General features: G+C 48.5%; 9 protein-coding genes across 10 annotated transcripts; 5 read left to right on the forward strand and 4 right to left on the reverse strand.

The window, feature by feature from the left end:
- Positions 1-22: 22 nt before the first annotated feature.
- Positions 23-5,385, reverse strand: FOXG_11510 (uncharacterized protein). Its single transcript, XM_018391158.1, has 3 exons — positions 3,790-5,385; positions 2,246-3,743; positions 23-2,188 (listed from the first exon to the last, which is right to left on the reverse strand). The coding sequence occupies exons 1-3, from the start codon at positions 4,734-4,736 to the stop codon at positions 464-466; spliced, it is 4,170 nt and encodes a 1,389-aa protein (XP_018249754.1). The 5' UTR covers positions 4,737-5,385; the 3' UTR covers positions 23-463.
- Positions 4,949-5,125, forward strand: FOXG_20550 (uncharacterized protein; the record flags this gene model as incomplete). Its single annotated transcript, XM_018400834.1, has 1 exon — positions 4,949-5,125. One exon carries the CDS (start codon positions 4,949-4,951, stop codon positions 5,123-5,125), a length of 177 nt encoding a protein of 58 aa, XP_018249755.1.
- A 221-nt stretch (positions 5,386-5,606) lies between the features above and the next one.
- On the reverse strand, positions 5,607-6,047 carry FOXG_20551 (uncharacterized protein). Its single transcript, XM_018400835.1, has one exon. The coding sequence runs from the start codon at positions 5,997-5,999 to the stop codon at positions 5,856-5,858; it is 144 nt and encodes a 47-aa protein (XP_018249756.1). The 5' UTR covers positions 6,000-6,047; the 3' UTR covers positions 5,607-5,855.
- A 152-nt stretch (positions 6,048-6,199) lies between these two features.
- On the forward strand, positions 6,200-8,596 carry FOXG_11511 (uricase). Its single transcript, XM_018391159.1, has 2 exons — positions 6,200-7,344; positions 7,399-8,596. The coding sequence occupies exons 1-2, from the start codon at positions 6,561-6,563 to the stop codon at positions 7,521-7,523; spliced, it is 909 nt and encodes a 302-aa protein (XP_018249757.1). The 5' UTR covers positions 6,200-6,560; the 3' UTR covers positions 7,524-8,596.
- On the reverse strand, positions 6,360-8,755 carry FOXG_11512 (50S ribosomal protein L13). Its single transcript, XM_018391160.1, has 2 exons — positions 8,574-8,755; positions 6,360-8,515 (listed from the first exon to the last, which is right to left on the reverse strand). Exons 1-2 carry the CDS (start codon positions 8,592-8,594, stop codon positions 7,997-7,999), a joined length of 540 nt encoding a protein of 179 aa, XP_018249758.1. The 5' UTR covers positions 8,595-8,755; the 3' UTR covers positions 6,360-7,996.
- Positions 8,756-8,811: 56 nt separating this feature from the next.
- On the forward strand, positions 8,812-11,121 carry FOXG_11513 (uncharacterized protein). The gene is made up of 6 exons (XM_018391161.1): positions 8,812-9,075; positions 9,141-9,175; positions 9,284-9,413; positions 9,469-9,546; positions 9,668-10,750; positions 10,839-11,121. Exons 1-5 carry the CDS (start codon positions 8,955-8,957, stop codon positions 10,180-10,182), a joined length of 879 nt encoding a protein of 292 aa, XP_018249759.1. The 5' UTR covers positions 8,812-8,954; the 3' UTR covers positions 10,183-10,750; positions 10,839-11,121.
- Positions 11,122-11,628: 507 nt separating this feature from the next.
- FOXG_20552 (uncharacterized protein) lies at positions 11,629-11,858 on the forward strand (the record flags this gene model as incomplete). The annotated part of the gene is made up of 1 exon (XM_018400836.1): positions 11,629-11,858. A coding segment is annotated over one exon (131 nt), but the record flags the coding sequence as incomplete, so codon positions are not given.
- A 1,536-nt stretch (positions 11,859-13,394) lies between these two features.
- Positions 13,395-16,429, forward strand: FOXG_11514 (oxidoreductase). Of its 2 annotated transcripts, XM_018391162.1 has the most exons (6): positions 13,395-14,190; positions 14,250-14,399; positions 14,453-14,788; positions 14,838-14,999; positions 15,054-15,908; positions 15,964-16,429. In XM_018391162.1, the coding sequence occupies exons 1-6, from the start codon at positions 14,176-14,178 to the stop codon at positions 15,982-15,984; spliced, it is 1,539 nt and encodes a 512-aa protein (XP_018249761.1). In that variant the 5' UTR covers positions 13,395-14,175; the 3' UTR covers positions 15,985-16,429. The 2 variants fall into 2 exon arrangements, with proteins under 2 accessions (XP_018249761.1, XP_018249762.1); XM_018391163.1 differs by having other exon boundaries at positions 14,250-14,788.
- FOXG_11515 (glutamyl-tRNA synthetase) lies at positions 16,270-18,798 on the reverse strand. The gene is made up of 5 exons (XM_018391164.1): positions 18,252-18,798; positions 18,085-18,195; positions 17,643-18,032; positions 17,333-17,590; positions 16,270-17,263 (listed from the first exon to the last, which is right to left on the reverse strand). Exons 1-5 carry the CDS (start codon positions 18,717-18,719, stop codon positions 16,550-16,552), a joined length of 1,941 nt encoding a protein of 646 aa, XP_018249763.1. The 5' UTR covers positions 18,720-18,798; the 3' UTR covers positions 16,270-16,549.
- Positions 18,799-19,078: the final 280 nt, after the last annotated feature.

Genomic DNA, 19,078 nt, shown 5'->3' on the forward strand with positions numbered 1-19,078 from the left:
GTTACTTATCTACTCCCTGAACCCTAAAATTAACCAGCTAATTGTAAATTCGACATACTTAGTACCTGGTTCCTCAATATCATGAGTCCTTGTCGTAGACTGATTTGTAATTTGGGCATATGATGCTACTAGTCGAATCAAACGAGCAATGCTGTAATATCTTACTATAATATCCTCAACTTCACTTGGTCTCGTTCTAAGAAGCCCTCTCAGATAAAACCAGAAGCATCCCTTCTTCGATGTTTTGCCCAAAACTCCATTATTCAAAACCCAGATCAGACACCAATCCCCTTTACAGCAGCTACTCGTCACAAGGATATATACAGCTCAAGACCCGCCTGCCACCCCTTAACGCGCCATCATGATTCTTTGTCATTGGTATCGTGTAGTTGAAACTTTCCAACGTCGTGTTGCTTTTGGCTATGTAGTCATCCTACATCTTCGAAATATCATTGCCAATATCTTACCTCCTCAATCTAAGAGGAGCTGGTGTAAGATCTGGTGGCGGTGCCGGCGGCTCGCTGATGCTCCGCTGCCTCTCTGTCCTGTCATCCCCGGAGCTATTTTCGCCCTCGCCGCTTTCTTCTTCACTTTCCTCTTGGCTGTTATCATCGCTACTGTCGTCATCTTCGTCATCCTCCTCCTCATCAAATACTATTTGTCGCATCACGTTCTTGTCAAACAAATCTATAACCATCCTTCTCACCCCTAGCCGGTAGTGGTTCCATTCCATTGCGCTCATCACTTCTTTGAAGAACTGCGTACTTTTGAAGGCGCTTGGTTTGTGTGCCCGAAGCTTCTGGAGGTCAGTAAGCGCCTTCTTGTAGAGGACCATATTTCCTAGGTCCACAATGAGTTCCAGGACTCTTCTGTTAACATCCGCCTCGCTCAACAGAGCAGGTATCTCTGCTGGCTCAAGAGGTGGTCGAGCGGCGCGAGGTGGTGGCGCCTCCTGGGCTGTCCGTTGACTTGACGGCAGGGTGATTGACGTTACCGTCTTTTGTTTCCACGCTGTCAGTGATAATAACCTTGATAGGTCATTGGGGATGCAGAATCCGAGCGAGGTACCCATTGGTGTTGTGTTGGCATCCCATCCATGTTCAGATAGAATCTCCAGACCGTGCGTAGAGCGGGAAATCAGGCCAAGAACGAAGAATGCAGTGCCCCTTAGACTCATTACTTCATGGGTCTCAGCAATTCGAATGATATGCTCTACCACGTCGTTGGATTCCAAGAACGGTGCTCCAAGTTCCATGGACCCAACGTTGCCAACAGCCCAAAGGCAGCCTTTCACCTTCGTAAGCATTTCCGCATCTCCCTTATCCATGCCATGCTCACGAATCGTAGCTGCAAAATCCTCAAAATGACCCTTATCACTGAGCAGCCTACATCCCTCCTGGGTACGGGTCAACTCTCGATAGAAGTGCGGTGGTACATGGTTGTCATGGTAGTCCCCATCAATCTCACCATCATCAAATAAACTCATGCGAGGATTGTGCTCGTCTGGATCAATGAGGAACGCTTTGGCCAAGCTTGCCTCTATGACCCTGACATATGTATCGTTACGCCCCAGGAACCAGTCGTCCATTTCGTTACTGATGTAATCCAGTCCATCCAGGTAATGGTATCCGATAGATGTTGATAAGAACCGTAAGAGCAGCGGTGCTCCGATTTCTCCCAGATGATCAAGAGCTGGTCGGCATTCAACAATGTACTCCAGGTAGGTCTTGCGATTACAAGCTTTCTCCAAGATCTTCACAGCCGTGGCACAGACCTCAATCTCGGGATCGTAAAGCTGTGTGACCAAGAGCTGAATGGCCCATTTCGAGTCACCAACGCCACCCTGTCCGTTGGCTGATGGTACTGGCCGGATGGCGTATTTGCGAAGGGCATTGGTCGCATGAATTCGGATTTCCTTTGTGCCAGCAGTTAAAGCTTTGGACAACAAGACTCGAGGATGACCCTGGACGCTATAATCGAAGCTGGACAGGAGCAACTTGATGAGGTCTGGCCTCTGCTTCAAGTCCACGATGTGATACATCATATTGAACATCCTCCAACGTTCTAGTAGTTGAAGACCTTTAGGATCACCACTTAAAACACCAAGCATTGAGAAGTAGCCCGCGCAAAGTGTGTCAGTAACTCGATCTCTTGAGAACATTGGATACTGGGCTGTGAGGCCGCTAGTCTGAAGAAGTGTTGTTAGTGATCAAGTTGAGGAAACCATAAGAGCATCAAGCCTTACCGGATCGCATTGTGCTAGACACTCAGCTATCTGTCTAAGCAACTTGCTGTCTGCCAAGAATTTAATTCCCTCAGGGGATTGAAGTAGAGAGTGCATCAGGGCACAACCAGCTCGGACATACTTTTGTGTGGCACGAGTGTTTTTGACGTTAGCAAACCTGTATTTGAAAGGGCGATAGAAGCTGATGATTCTCTTCATGAACTTGGATGCTTTGATGGCCTCTTCAAGTCTCTTGCCGCTTTGTAGAGGGCCATCGATGATCTTGAGAATAGTCTCCCAGTTCCACTTAGCATAGTTCGAGCTGTTGAGGACATTACTATCAATCAACAGTTGCCGGAAAGTAGCATCATCAAAAACCAGAGATTGATGGGATTTGGGGGCCTCATCAATCGCGGATATGTCATTCGAGTTGTGACCTGACGATAACGCACCGGACAAGGCACCCGTGGGCGCACTCCTGTATAAAGTACGACTGACGCTACTGATCTGGTAAACAATCCCCGACGCCACCCAGTGATCATTGTTGCCAATGTTGGCAGCCGATGAGAAGAGTTCCGGCAGGAGGTGAAGCTCGGCGCTCCAGGATGGAGGTAACAGGCGACTGGAAAGTTTCAGCACTTCGCTTATTAGAAGGGTCGTCTTGCGCTGGAGAGTCGGATTCTCGTCTCCTTGAGCAATCTTTAGGAGCACTGGTAGGAGGCCTGCTCGAATGAGCACTGCCAGCAAAAGAGCTGTGTAGTGCTCGACGAAATTTTGTTCACCGCTGTCCTCTTCTGTGAACTGTAAATGGCTCTTGTCCTTTTGGTTTGACTTCAGATTCGCTACTCGACCGTACGTTGTCAATCTCCTTCCAGCAAGAAAAGAGGTTGCCCACGCTGGTGGTTTGATCCGTAGAAGTGAGAATATAAGATCAAGAATAGTCTCCCGAACCACATCACTCGGCAATAGCATGCTCGTGATCAAGGATCGAATTGTGCGGAGATCATACATGCAGAGAGTCATGAGCCCTGGCCATGACTTCAAAGCTGTTGCAATGGCTTTGGAGTTCTGTTTCATGATACTTTCGTTGGTCAGGAGGTGGTCAGTAAAGACAGTAAATAGCGCTTCCAGACCATATCCGGGTTGTATGTATTTCCGCTTTCGAGGTGAGTCGAGCAGGTATAAAAATGCAGAGGTCAAACTTTCGGGAGATTTGTAGACGCCTTCTGAAAGGGCCTCCGTCAATGGTCCCAAACCACCGGATGCCACCAAAAGTGCTGGATCCTGCACTATAAGTTCTGCTAATGTCTCGATGCAGATAGGCCTTAGACGGTCCAAGTCTCCCTCGGCCGGCTGAGCATTTGCTCGTCGGTCTTCTCCATGCTCTGCAACTGCTACTATCGTGCGCACCACGGCTCGAGAGATCTCTTTCACTCCGCCTTTGACATCAAGAAATGCACGGACGAACTTGAGGGCCTGCTCACGTTCAACATCCGCTTTGCGGTAGTTATTAAGTGATCTGATTATGTCAGTAAAAGGGGCGCGGCCACAGTCGAAGTACATACCGTATCACCAGATAATCCGTGTTCAGACTTCGGATCTTCTTAAGTGATGCCACATCCGAAATAGCATATCTGGTCATTCGATAGCCAGCAGCCACGACTTCGCGACTCTCGCTTAGGAGCATTACCTGCATGCGGAGCCCAAAAATTGACCAGACCAAGTCGTACTTAAGAGTTGGGTAACGCTTGAAGAGATCGACGAGCTGATTCCCCCGCGAGACGTAGTACTCCGGCATCATGCCCTCAACCTCTAAGGCCTGGAGCAGTTCCGCAAGCGCAAATGTCGGACTTTCTGTTGGTTCCTCATTGTCAGACTCTACAACAGATCGTGACACGCTTTGTGGCGAACGCAGTCCAATTGGTCTCCCGGATTCGACAACGTTGCTCTGGGTACGGTTTCGTTTTGGCGTCGCAGGTGGAATCTGTCGTGTATGCTGAGCATCTGAAATCTTTTGGCGCAAGTCCTTGATACGCAAGTTGCTGGCGTTAAGCTCCGCCTCAACCTTTTGTCGTTGCTCTTTGGTCTGCTTCGCTTTCTTAGAGTTCAGCGCCTCTAGCATGTTCTCACTCCCCTCCTTGATTTTCATCTCACGGTTGAGTCGTTCTTTCAGATGTGCCAGAGCTTGCTCAGCTAGCGTGTCTACGTCATCCTCTTCCACCTTGTCCATGAAGCTGCTTGGGTATATTGACCCCGCTTCAGTCTTACTCCCAGCCCGACTACGCAACTCTGAACTGAAGCTGCCGGGAGCAACATTGAGACTGCTTCCCCTTGGCGCAAAAGATACGGCCGAAGCCGAGAGATTTCGGGCGTTAGCGCCATTGGGAGGTTGTAGACCCGAATCGCCTCGGTCGAAGCTCGTGCGACCAGATAACTGCTGAGGCAGGTTGTGTTGTGAAGGTTGGCTCGGAGGGGTCATGCCCTTCTGAGCTGCCGCGGAAGAGCTCAGCATATCAGCGGCAAACAGCCCACCGGTTGGGACTGGGCCCAAAGGTGGTGGAAGAGCATTCGTCGATCAACGGGCGACTGAGGTAACGAGTGCGGAGGATGCGATCGCGGTCAAGGTTCTTGTGCGTTACAGTGACTTCGTTTGGTAGGCGTATATTCGTTCGCAAAATGGCGGTATAAAGTGACTGTCTAGATCTAATGCTGCGAGCGATCGTAATGTTGTGTCGTATGTATAACTTCGACCGCGTTTTCGGTGATCGCGCTGTCAGAGAAGCTGTATCTGGACAGCGAAACTGGTTCAAGCAGGAGTTTCAAGAGAGCGGAGTTGTCGCCGAAGACGTTGGAGGTAGCTTGCGTGGATTCCAAGGCGATGGTGGTGCAAAAGCGATGTAGCCACGATACGGGGTTGAAGGTTCAGATCACCAACAGAAGCAATAACCAGATTGATGCCGTACAGAACCTTACGTAGATAGGCCAATATCAGAGCAAAACGAGCGAGGTTCAAGGACCAGTTTGGCAGGGTTTCGAGAGACGAGGGGACAGGTGATTGGAGGATCGAGAACAGAGGTTGTTGGCTTGCGGGCAACCAGGGCCTAAAGTGGAGGCGGACAAGACCCAGCCAGATGGTGATGCATTCCACTTACAAACCTGCCCGGGGCACTAAAGTCAACCTAGTGCTCTGTAAACTGTGCTGCACCCTGCAGTTGCGGGCGGCTTCACTACCTTAGAACCTAAAGTTTTGGAAAAGCTCCGGTACAGTAGCGTGCTGTAGGTTAGATGCTCTGAGCTTAAAACATTGTATTCCGGGGTTACGATGGAGTTAGGAGAACATCCATGAAGCTGAGGAGCTGGAGAACTGAGCTTGAGAGTCAGTGCCAATAGTAATAGAGGGTATATTGCAAGCAAGCTGTTTGGCGCACGGCAGCTGATTGTCGTTGTAGGCCTTCGTCCTCATATAAGCATATAGCTTCCACCTTGGCATAGCATTTGAAGCCTGGGCAATAATGATTTCGCCATCTGCTTTCTTGACCATGTTCACATGCTGGTACACACAAATAAAAAACCCCTTACTAGGAATATATTGGTGCTTCGTGAGGCCATCACCAAAAATGTGAAAGATAACCTACAGGCTGCATGCCGGCGCCTTGTAATACTCCGAACTCATCAGACCGGAGGGCGTGAATCCAGGATTGCCTTTAACATAAACACCAGAATCTGACTGGTACTCTCCCCTCATAATCTCGTACCTCATCTTTTCTGCAACCATAACTCAACTTGTGTTCGTATCGCAGGAATCATGCGATGTTGAGTCGCATTATAAGATAAGATAGACAAGTCAAGATAAGAGCTCCGATGGCTCCAGGCGGGCCCCGATATACGGGATCGAGGGCATCGGCGTCCTCCGGGGCCCGGCACCGACCCCCATCGCCCCATGGAAAAGCTTCAATTCGCTAACAATTGCAACATCGGACATTGAATTGTTCGGCCGTAGGCGCTTGTTTCTGATCGCCAACGTCCGTCTCCGTCCGTTGAGCCGCTTAGAGTAGCGTTGTTTGGTTGCTTTGTCTCTAATTACCTTAGCCGGAGCTGTCATTATCGCTGGGAAGGGGGGGCTGACATCCCAACCATTCTGCATACTTGCTAATCTATATTTAAAAGCCTATTCCTCCCCTTTCCTCCTTTCAAACCATACTGTGCTTAATCTTGATTCTTGAAAACATTGCCATCGCTCATCTCTTGTTGCAATACACTGAACCTGAAACCTTATCTGGTCTTATCCGGTATCAACTACACGTCTTCAGACTTATCTCACAACAAGCCTCTCACAATGCCTTACGTATCTGCTGCTCGCTATGGCAAGGACAATGTCCGCGTCTGCAAGGTTGATCGCGATGCCTCTACTGGCATCCAGACCGTCACTGAGATGACCGTCTGCTGTCTTCTCGAGGGAGAGATTGAGACCTCCTACACCAAGGCCGATAACAGTGTTGTCGTTGCCACCGACTCTATCAAGAACACCATCTACATTACCGCCAAGCAGAACCCTGTCAACCCTCCTGAGTTGTACGCCTCTATCCTCGGTAGCCACTTCATCGAGAAGTACAGCCACATTCATGTTGCCAACGTCAACGTCAAGACTGTTCGCTGGCAGCGTCTGGAGGTTGATGGCAAGCCTCACCCTCACAGCTTTTTCAAGGATGGTGAGGAGACCCGAAATGTGGAGGTTCGCGTGAGCCGACAGGAAGGCATCCAGATCAAGAGCTCTCTTGTTGGCTTGACTGTACTTAAGAGCACCGGTTCTGCTTTCCACGGCTTTGTTCGCGATGAGTACACAACTCTTCCTGAGACCTGGGATCGTATCTTCTCAACCGATGTTGATGCTACATGGAAGTGGAAGAAGTTTGACTCACTGAACGCTGTCAAGGCCTTTGCTCCCAAATTCGACAGTGCTCGAGAGGCGGCACGCAACACCACCCTCAAGATCTTTGCCGAGGACGACAGTGCTAGTGTGCAAGCCACCATGTACAAGATGTCTACTCAGATTCTCGAGCTCGTGCCCGAGATTACGACAGTCACTTACGCACTGCCCAACAAACATTACTTCGAGATTGGTAAGCCTGGACACGCTTCCCCAAGTCGACTGTTGATACTAACCTCTTATCTAGACCTGAGCTGGCACAAGGGACTCAAGAACACAGGCAAGGATGCTGAGGTTTATGCGCCCCAGTCTGGCCCCAATGGTCTTATCAAGTGCGAAGTGTCTCGTGACAACTTGCAATCAAAGCTATAAAGGGGCGTTGAGAATGGTTGTATTCTGCGGCGATAGATGTCAAGATGGAACGTTATAATGAACCCAGGATAAAGATTGATACCAAGCGATGAACTTAGATTCTAGCACTAGATATGATTTTAGTAATTATGTTAATTTTGCTACCTTTCTGCCTGTCCTGATTGTATTGTGTTGAAACCTGTACTGTGGTATTCCCTCACTCATGCCTTTTTTACGATAATATCCATGACCGTGAACCGTAGGGGCATAATCAGGGTAAATGTCACTGGCAGAACGTAAACCAGACCCAGTGTCTTTGTGCAGCAGGTGAAATGCACACCGGACACATCACATCATGAAAACGTTGATAATTGCTTGGTGCTAGGTCATAATATGCCCAAGATATTGGTACAAATAGTACAAGGACTCTCATAGCCCATCCGCATAGTCTTTACTGCGCAGCTCCCTCGTTCCATAGTTACTCCCGTGATTTCTTATAATCGCTTCTTATCGCCATTTCGGACCCTTTCGGTGGCCTTCTCCCAACCTTCCTCTCCCACTGGTACGCCAGCAAACCGTATCAAGTTATCCTTGTACGGATGAGCATCGCCCTCAAACGCCTTAAGTCTTGCCAATCGCTTGTCTCGTAGTCGGTTCTTGGGCAACATGCCACGCACAGCCTTGCGCAGAACCTCACTGCCTCCGTGCGCCTCCATGAGTGCGTCCATTGTTATGGACTTGAGGCTGCCAGGTCGTGTCGTGTGTCGGTAGTAAGGCTTTTGCCACTTCTTGCGGCCGGTTGTGTAAAGAGCGGCGCAGTTGGTCACGACAACGTAGTCACCGCAATCGGTTGATGGGTCGAAAATCGGCTTGTGCTTGCCCATGAGAAGAACGGCGATGCGGGATGCGAGACGGCCGAGTGAAGGTGGTGTAACGCCGGGCTGAGTAGAGAGTGTGGCATGAGGGGCGGAGGCAGATACACTATGCCATACTCGAGAGTAGGCCAGTTTTGTCTATTTGATATTGGTTAGACAAGAGAAAGATTTGAGGATATTCATCTTATCAGCTCACCAGACCGAGGACTTGCGACATCTTGAAGGCTTTGAGAGATCAATCTCTCACAATTTACCTCCAATTGGGTTGGTCAGCCGCAAAACTGGTGAAGGGGGGGTCAAATCGTCGTGTAGCTTCGTTTTGCTGTATCGCGAGATCTACCAACACCGAAACGCTCAACCAGAAAGTTTGGATCCAGATGCCAAGAATTAATTGCTGACTCAGGAAGAAGGACAGTCACGTGCTAATAGCTTAAATCCCGAAGCCACTGCCTGACCCGCTTCCGGGGTGCGGAAGTGTGCGACAACGGCCGGACCCCGATGTTATCACTCGATTGTGGATTTCAAAGCAGCGAACAAAACCCGCCCACGTCGTGCTACAACCTTGTTTTCTAAGCAAATGCCTCTCAAGTTTACACCTGCAAGAGTATTTACAACTGCTTCTCTCTTTACAATAGCTGGTTATTCAGCATATCAATATCGAATCTCACGTATCAACTCTAACACCACGCCCCCCACTTGTAAGTTCTCCAACTTCTATGCGATTCTCTTACACTATGAGTATGAAACTAACGGATCGACGCAGCATCTAACAAGATGACGGCCGATAACTCGTTTGAGGTGCGCACAAAATTCTGAGCTATGAGTCATGGCTGAGAAAAGGGGACGAGGAGAGTTGTTGAGATCTTTTCCCAGTATTCAGGTACTAATGAAACGTCTTGAAAACAGACCCTCTTTGCTGTTCCGCTGTCATGTGACGGTTGTGTCAAGGCGGTTTCAGACTCTCTGTACAAGCTCGGCGGTATCAGTAATGTGGAAGGCAACTTGAAGGACCAGTTGATTTCTGTTAAGGGCACCGGTAAGGCGAGCTAACTCACCGAGCCGTGTACAAGCTAACGGTGCCGAACTTCCAGCTCCCCCATCAGCTATCGTAGAAGCTATCCAAGCCACCGGAAGAGATGCCATCTTGCGTGGAACGGGGGCCTCAAACAGTATGTGCAGAGCAGTTACTCACCCTCCTGTGATACAATCACACAGCCATTGGATTGCCGGCTCCTCAAATCTTGGCTCTACAACTTGGTACAATCAATCACTGACCTCGAAATCTGACAGGTGCCGCTGTGAGTATTCTCGAAACATTTGAAGATCCTGTGGATGGCTTCTACGAAGAGCCTAGCAGAGATGTAAGGGGGCTAGCAAGAATGGTACAAGTTAGTTCAGGACGGACATTGGTTGACTTGACTATCCGCGGCGTTTCGCCCGGAACTTACAAAGCTTCAATTCGCGCATACGGTGACTTGAAGAACGGTGCGACCTCAACGGGTCCTGTCTGGACAGGAGATGACAACAAGCCTCGGGGTGACCTGGGTACTATTGAGGTCGGTGAGGATGGACGGGGCGCAGCCTTCATAGACCATGGTTTCCAAATCTGGGAGGTCATTGGACACGCCATGGTTCTGACAAGGCAGGAAGAGAAGGACGAACCACTGAAGAACGATAAGGACACCGTCGTCGGCATTATCGCACGAAGCGCTGGCATGTGGGATAACGATAAGACGGTGTGCTCATGCACAGGCAAGACGCTTTGGGAGGAACGAAAGGACGAGGTTCAGAAGGGAATGCTATGATAACGAGGCATTTACCAAATCCAAGTCGCCAACCAAGTCTGAATATTAACGCTGAACAGTGCCAAGAGGAGGATTATTTCTGATTTATGGCATGATGCACACCCTTTGTTGAAGGCTTGTCGTCCACTCAACTGTTTCTCCGCAGACTTGAAACAAAGCCCATGTAATTTAAGTTGGGTTGAAGAGTGACAAGTGGAAGATCTGTAACGTATCGACGGTGCTGCAGCGAGATGTGGTGCGATATCTGACCTGGGAACAAGATCGAACATGGGTCTTTTCCATGATCATGGTTCGATATCATTCCAAAGAGGCAATATCCTCGTGTTTAGCTGAGCCTCACGGAAAAACTGATTCTCGTACTCGTTCACCTTAAAAGAATTCGGAACTATTTTCTGCGGTTACATATCCTCGTGATAAAAGCTAGTAAACGGCTGATGGAAGTTTGAGACTAAGGCATAGACGGCAAGTAGAATCTGAGATCCAAGGCTTCAATGCATTGACAGTAAGACCTTGCTGGGATGAAGATGAAACCCCAGAGATCAGCCACAGAATTATGCGAGACAATGGTGTAAGTGACAGCTGTAACATGTTCCATTGGCATCTACCTTGACGTCAGTCACGATAGGCTAGCACTCCCAAGCTGAGATTCGGAGTAGATCGACTGTTTCGATGCCTTTAAAGAGAAAAGAATTTTCAGGTGAGTGAAGGATGAGACGAAGAGACAGGGACGATACCTGTTCGTGTGTATGAGAGAGACGGGAGGAAATACAAGGCTGAGGGTTAGCTCAAACCTTCGCATCAGGATAGTAGATAAACTCAAGATCTGATGTACGATGAAAAACAGGGCGAGATGAAGGAACAAGAAACTGTTCAAAGTTGAATCTGGAACTTAGATACAATACTAACTAACCTTGATGGGTACATGATCGACTATTGCCGTTGAATCTGCTCGTACTGTGAGACAAACAGACAGACAGGTCAAGATATGATTATTCAACATGAACCATTTTCATGGTAACTATGCGTGAATCTAAAATTTCTGGAGGAATTCTGGCTCTTTCATTTATATTAACCAATGACTTTGACTCGCTTGTTAAGCGATGCCGACAGATTTTCAACTTTATTAACTTTTTGCATTAAGTAGATATCTCAATATACGCGAAAGTGCCTGATGTACACTGTCGATTTTAAGCTCACCAAATAGTTTCCGGCGTGAGATTGTCTCAGATATCTTGTGCCTGAACGTCATGACGTCTAGAAACTTTCTGCTACGTCCCCGGGTCTCGGGCTGTAACCAACTGGCACCCCTGGCTCCATGGGGCTCCGGATCACCATATGCCGAAAGGTTCAATGCAACATGCACTGCCGCAGTTGTTGTAAGGCCTCCCGCAGAAAGGGAGTACATCTATATAGTTGTTGGCCCGGTAAGGAGGCCAGACGGGGTCTGAATGTCAGGAGGAAAACTCCCAACACAGTCAGGCTCGAGAGACTGGATGAAGAGCCCGGACTGGTGGTACGGTATGGATACTCGGTACTATATCGTACACAGCCAGATGCGTGTTGAGTGGGCGCATTAGCGTCGAGAGCTGGCGGCAATCGAAGCAAGGGATAGGCTGGGAATTCTCCAAAATGAAGATGTTGTAAAAAATCACGAGAGTAAACATCATCATCTGTCGTTTGGTTCAAGTCATGAAAGTTGTTCCTTTTGGTGCCGGTTTCTTCCTAATCTCCGTTTGCCAAGATCGCTTGAGAGTCTCTCCCTGGTGGCCGCTAGGGGTTGGATCTCGGCTCTTTGCTAACGAAGGCACAACGACTCTCGTTTTCACTCACCGTAAATCCACTGGTCCTCGCATCTTGGCAGCTTGGGCTGGGCAGGTAGGTACCACTTGTAAAGCTCATTTCGATCCCGTGCCTTCGGGACCGAAGCCTTAATAGAACAAAACGTAACGATCGAGTCCAGTAACAGTAAGTTAGACTGCTGTATGTTCCATTCCTTTGGGCCTATACTGCAGGGTCCATCACTCTAAACTGCCCACATCAGGGCGCTTAAACCCAGATTAGGGTTGATCGAGAGGATGGTACGCACGTCATTCGACACCAGCAGCTTGGACGCATAATCCCATCCCATCAGCCACGGCGGTCGACCAGGGTATGACTTGACTTGTTGGCATTGTAAGTTCGACTGAAGATTTCCCATCATGGGAGAGAGGGGAGAATTGGAGTAGGCGCCGAGGGGTGGGTCATTCAGGCAAGACCCTGGTATAGTGGCCAATGAGAAGATGCGCCTGAGAGTGACCAGCACCTGTGACAGTCGCTGCAGCAGGTGCATAAAGTAACCCCGTTGTCTAAGCAAACCCTGGCAGAACCCCAAATCATTCATCACAGTTCGCATAGAACCTTTCGATTACTTTGAGGCATCTGACGACGCTGCTGAATGCAGTGGTTCGATCTAACATGAGAGCTAGTTTCATGAGGGTAGGATACACCCAATTTAGCTCTCATCTATGTGAAGAAAGACATCACATCTAGTTCATCACATCACAGGTGACGGTTATGCATTCAGTCTTAGTCTACACCGTCAAACAGTCAACTTTTCTTTTTCGAATTCCCCAATATCCATTATGCCAGTGGAGAAGAGAAACAAGATGAGGATTTTAGGTTCCCAGCTCAAACCCGGCCCGGTAAGAGTGTTGGTAAACCTCTTACATGTGGCTAGCGGTCGATCAGACGTTGCACATGCACTGAGAGAAGTAATACATTTCAGATCTCAGATGCAGTCGGAAACATTGCTGTAGCAGAGGCAAGAGGAAGAGAAAAACGTGCGAACCCTTGTTGCACATCCCCCTGGCCCGCTGAGCAGAGACTGCAGAGTGTGGTTGTAGAGAGTCAGGTCCCCCGTAGGCCGTGTGACAACCATCATCGACCAATTCCCATCGCCTCTAGGCGCTGGGTCTAGTTGCACCAGCCACTCATCGGTTGTTGTGCCGTATGTCATCTCAAGCACTGCTGCAATCGATCATTTCCATCACCACGCCATTGACTCTTGGCTCGCAATAATCTCTTGTTCGATCTAGAAATAGGCCATGAAATTGGCAGTTTTGTTCTTCGCAAAAGTTTTGATTCCATGTGTTTGCAGCTGAGCCGGAGAGAAACATCCCACTTACATGACGATTTCTTGGCCTATTCTCTCAAGCTGGATATAGTAATGACAACTCGGCCTCTCGATTGTAGTTCTCCGATCAGTATCTTAAACGTCTCTTGTTTGTTGTATCGAGATAGCTGTTGCATACAATAGCTTGTTCTATACGCGCTTAGTTCTCGAGTCAATGTCCAACACTCAACCCAAGGCTTTTCAACCACTTCTCAACCAACCTCAGCAACCAACAATTCCTGAAGCTATAAAAAGAATACTCCGAGAACAGAATCGATATACATCAGTACGATCCAACCTAATCTCCTATCGATTATCTATATCACAAAACAAACCAATCCCCTCATCGTCTAGTCACTAAGCACATCTTGACTTTCCTCTTTCTCTCTCGAGGTAGCGCCACTGGCTCGGCCGCCAAGACAGGAGTGCGCCAATTGCTTGCTTCAGGCTCTTCGCACTCCAGCACCGGACTAACCCTGCAAAGCCAACCCCCTGTCCCTTTCACCTCAGTGTCCGCCAGGCCCATACTTGGCCTACCCCTGTACCCCCGTACCGTGCCTAGCGTACCTACCCCCCCGCCACCATTCGACCCGACCGCACCGCACCGCACCTTCCTTACCTCTGGTCACAGGTGCTGCCCGCCGAATAATAAGTTGGGACAGCCCTCATACATTAAGCGCCCATTCTGAGCCCCTCAACTCTCCCTTGACTCTTTGAATTTCTGCTATTTACCACGAATATCCCCCTATACTGTTTTCTATTCCCGATCATTCCGCTCTTACATATCTACCTATTACTCTAAATTCCAATCTGCTGTGGTACTTTGCCCTGCAACGACAATCATGTCGTTGAAACAGGTACAGTCCTCCACTGTCATGTCTTCCAATCAGTCCACTAACTCAATTCCTCTCTACAGGAAATCGAGACCTGGGTGGCAGCCCTGGGCCGTTACGATAATAATGAATTCGAAGAGGCTCTCAACGAGTTTGGAAAAATTGGCGACACTAGCAAGATCCTCTTCAACATGGGCGTGATCCATGCCACACTCGGCGAGCACGAGAAAGCTGTATGCAAACCTTTACAGACTATACAATTTAACAATACTAATTGCTTGGCTAGGTTGAGAGCTACCAACGAGCCATTCGACTTGACCAATACCTCGCCGTTGCCTACTTTCAGCAAGGCGTCTCGAATTTCCTCCTCGGCGACTTCGAAGAAGCCCTCGCCAACTTCAACGACACACTCCTTTACCTCCGTGGCAATGCCATGATCGACTACGCTCAGCTCGGTCTTCTATTCAAACTCTACTCCTGCGAGGTGCTTTTCAACCGAGGTCTTTGCTACATCTACTTGCAGCAGATGGAGGCTGGTATGCAGGATTTCTCGTATGCTGTGAAGGAGAAGGTGGTGGAAGATCACAATGTTATTGATGATGCTATAAGAGAACAGGCGGAGGTTTGTAATTCCATAACATTTACCCTGGCTGCTCATCTAACTTGATTAGGGTTATACTGTCTTCTCAATTCCTGTCGGAGTTGTCTACAGACCCAACGAAGCCAAAGTTCGAAACCTCAAAACAAAAGATTATCTTGGCAAAGCCAGACTTGTGGCAGCTTCAGATCGTGCAAATGCCTTCACTGGATTTGCAGGTTCCGAAATCAAGAACGTAAGTTGTTCTCAACGTTTCTGTGCTGAAATTTCCTTGACTAACAACATTTAGGCTGGTAAGCTAGAGGTCAAGGATGACCGGCCTGCCGACAATATTTCCTTCGCCGCTACAAATCTCGTCAAACCTGGTCTTTCGTCTCGGAGACAACAATCAGAACCTCCGAACAACCGAAATGTATTTCCGCCAACACCTCCACCCGAGAACGAGCGCCCATCTCGTGCTGCTTCTGTTCGCGGTGGGAAGCCTCAGTTGGCTAAACTCAACATACAGCAGGCCGAGCCAAACCGCCGGTACGAGAAGGCAACTTCACCACCAGATAGCCGTTCTCGGCCCATGCCCGCAAGATCAGCATCTGCTGCTAGTTCTAGAATGATGCAGAGGGAGCCTCAACCTCTCCAGTTAAGACCCCGGCAGATCCCAGAAGAGACAGGGTCACCAGAGGATGTCTATGCTATGTACCAGGGAGGCGATCCTTACCGAAACTCAAGAGGGTCTACCGGCAGTCGGCGCCAGAGACAGCCACAGTATTCTGAAGAGGAAGACGGATCAGATTATGATGGCACCATCAACGAGAACGACTTCGAGATGATCGGTCAACGCCGAGGTCCAGGCTCTGTTTCAGGTCAACGTGGTAACCGACGACCAGAGATCACAAAGATCCGTGTCAAGGTCCACGCTGATGAAGTCAAACTCATCATGATCGCTCCTGATATCAAATACGAAACGCTAGCCGACAAGGTTCGCGATAAGTTTAATATTAGGCGACGATTTAAGATTAAGGTTAAGGACGAAGACATGCCCAATGGGGACATGATTACAGTGGGCGACCAGGATGACCTGGAGATGGTGATTGATAGTGTCAAGGAGGAAGCAAAGAAACAACGAGCAGAGACTGGCAAGATGGAGGTATGTGGATATTCCCCTTCTTATGGTGCTGAACCCATCGCTAACATAATTGCAGATTTGGATCTTTCAACTTTAGACATATACCCTGACAGCGCGCATTTGCATTTTGGATATTTACGAATTTCTATCACGAAGCAATGGCTTGTGAGTTGACCAAGAAATCCCCAGAAAAGACCCTTTTCTGTTCTTGGATTTTTATCATTATCTTAATCTTGTACTTTTCAAAGCATGTCAAAATAGTCAGCATATCAAGGGTCTTTAAGTTAGATGGCAGGCAGCCGGAGTCCGGGGTATTTGATTTCTACCCATCTAATCACTCATACGGAGGGAAGCAGAGAAAAGAACAGGGCGAGACCCAAGGGTTCGCATTCAACCTCAATCATGACGTTATGACAACACCACATTCGATAGTCCATCGTGAAGCAAGTTAGTTGATCGTGAATAGGGGTTGGTAGTAATTACCCCAGCCATGCCAGTCATTGAATTTGCACATAATGTTACAGCTACTCATACAACACATCTCCAATTTAATCCAAAGCCCTGCCCCAAATACTCAATACCATAGACGACAAATCAACTGGACGACTTTTCATATCTCTGCCGAATGCGTTCGGCTTCTGAAGCTAATAGACCTCTGTTCTCTATCCAGTCCTGACGGAGAGTTGGCCACTAGATTCTAGTTCACCAAGCAAAGAAGCCACGAGATTGGCACGGAATCGCCACTCATCTTGACCCAACACATCAAACAGAATGCGGGACGACTTGCTAACGGCCTGTGAATCACCAATCGCAATTAGGCGAAGAATAGCATGTAGGTCGGGAGCCTGGTCGGAAGGGATACTCTCAAATAAGCGGTCAACGACCGTTTCCCAGTCGTCATTTCCTTGCACGGTCTTGTTGACCAATTCAACCAAGTCGAGACGCGGAGTCTCGCTGACGATGGCCGCTCGGTAAATATCAGGAGGAGGGCGCCAGAAGAAGTACGGTAGCAAACGGGCCAAGTTAGCCACAGAGGCATATCGTACAGTTTCTTGAAAGATTATCTTGGAAGTATATGACTGAGATGATTCTGATGAAAGCATGGCTGGAACAGGAGATAAAGGGGCGGGCCAGTCGAGAGGGGTGCCTGTGGGTTGAATGGGCTTGTAGTCATCAGAAATGGATTGGGAGGAGGTGGTGATGGCATGAACTTCGTTGACAAGGGGAGTCACAAGGTAATCTCTTATGAGTTCCTGCTCACGAGATGTGTGGTCGGCAGTAGGTGTTTTCGTAAGAAGATTTCGATACTCGTGCTGGAAGAAGTCGAGCTTAGTTGGATTGAGTTTGATGCCACCTCGGGTGAACTTGTAAGTCAACTGATCCATAATTAGCACACTTGTCATGCAGTACTGGCAGCCTGCAGCAGCTTTTAGAAACAAACTTACGTTTTCGGCGACATCACTGAGAGTTCTCGGTGTCTTCGCATCTCTCTTCGTAGACGCACCTAGGTTGGCAAGCCACGCCTGTAAAGCCATAGGAAAGACGTTCTGGTCCATATACGTAGACAGGTCGACGCTGCTATCGCGCTTGCTAAGCTTAGATCCGTTGTTGCTGACGAGGAGGCCCAGGTGAGCAAAGGTCGGGGGCTCCCAGCCGAAAGCTTCATAGAGGGCCAGATGCTTGGGTGTTGAGATGAGCCATTCCTATGCAGATGTAAGTGAATATCGCAGAATTTCAAACCATGAAGATACCTACTTCACCACGGATGACATGTGTAATCTTCATTAAATGGTCATCAACTACATTGGCAAGATGGTACGTAGGATACCCATCCCTTTTCATGAGAACAAAGTCCTCCTCGGGCTCTTTCTTCTGGAAAGGCCCGTAGATAGCATCCTTGAACTTTGGCGTGCCGAAGCGAGTAGAGTCAAGCCGAACGATATGGGCTTCGCCCTTGGCGGCTCGCTCATCGGACTCAGAGCGCGGCAGAGTACGACATGTGCCAGGGTAAGCCGTAGATTTGCCAGCGTCGTGAAGAGCTCGCTTCTGGGCTTCGAGGACAGTTTGATCACAGAAGCAACGATATGCAGAACCATTTTCGAGTAAGGTCTGCGTGTGTTCTTTGTAGGTCTCCAGACGTTCCGACTAATTATTGTATTAGTACAAGGCGAGGGTGACAAAGTCAAGAGGAGCCTACCTGTCGATAGGGGCCATATGGACCTCCTTTGTCAGGACCTTCACTCCATTCAAGCCCGGCCCATTCGAGATCTTTGAAAATTCGTTCTTCAGCATCAGGCACCAACCGATTCTTACATAATTAGCATGTGTGATTGCAAACCGAAGCCTTACACATCAAAGACTTACTTGGTCAGTATCTTCAATTCGGATAATGAAATCACCGCCTTCTGTAGCCTTGGCCACCAAATTGTTGAACAATGCGGTTCTCAAAGAGCCGAGGTGTAGATATCCAGTAGGTGACGGCGCAAAACGTGTACGGATTGGCTTGTCGGCTGATTGTCCAAGGATATATCGCTGATTTGTTTCTCCCCCTTTGACCTTGGTCTCCTTGTTACCAACATTCTGGTCACGCTTCTTTAGAGCCGCCAACCTTGATGGCTTCTTAATGGATCGATCATGTTTTCCCCCTTGTTCATTGAGTTCTTCTGAAGGACTTTGAGAAGCCTTCTTCGCTATATCAGAATTTTGATCATGTTGACGACCAACAGAGCTTGTAAAGTTGCGACGAACAAGGAGAGGTATTGGATGATACAAAACCCGATATTGTATAAGGTTTCTTGAAAGGCTCGTTGGGTGGCTTAACAAGGGCCTCATATTGAAAATGTGCCTCTCATGACAAGCTAATAAACGAGTGTGAGTGAGTAAACCAGTCTCATGAGATTGTGAAATTGTGGTGGTGCATGCGCGAGTCAGTGCGCCACACTATGGCGGCTTGTCTCGTCTCATGGAAGCCAGAGCCTGCGATAAGAGTCAAAATCTCTTATCAGTGGACATGAGACCCTGAAGTTTGAATCGCGTCGTTAAACAATGGAGGGGCAGATATTAAGAGATATAAAAAAAAACTGTTTGTTTGACGTATCGAAAGATACAATGAATCCAAAACTGGATCTAATATAGACTACAAAGACCTTTATCGGTTCCGTTGGAGCTAATTTTACTTGTAACAAGCAAAC

Source organism: Fusarium oxysporum, chromosome 10, assembly GCF_000149955.1.
Source record: "Fusarium oxysporum f. sp. lycopersici 4287 chromosome 10, whole genome shotgun sequence".
NCBI lineage: Eukaryota > Fungi > Ascomycota > Sordariomycetes > Hypocreales > Nectriaceae > Fusarium > Fusarium oxysporum.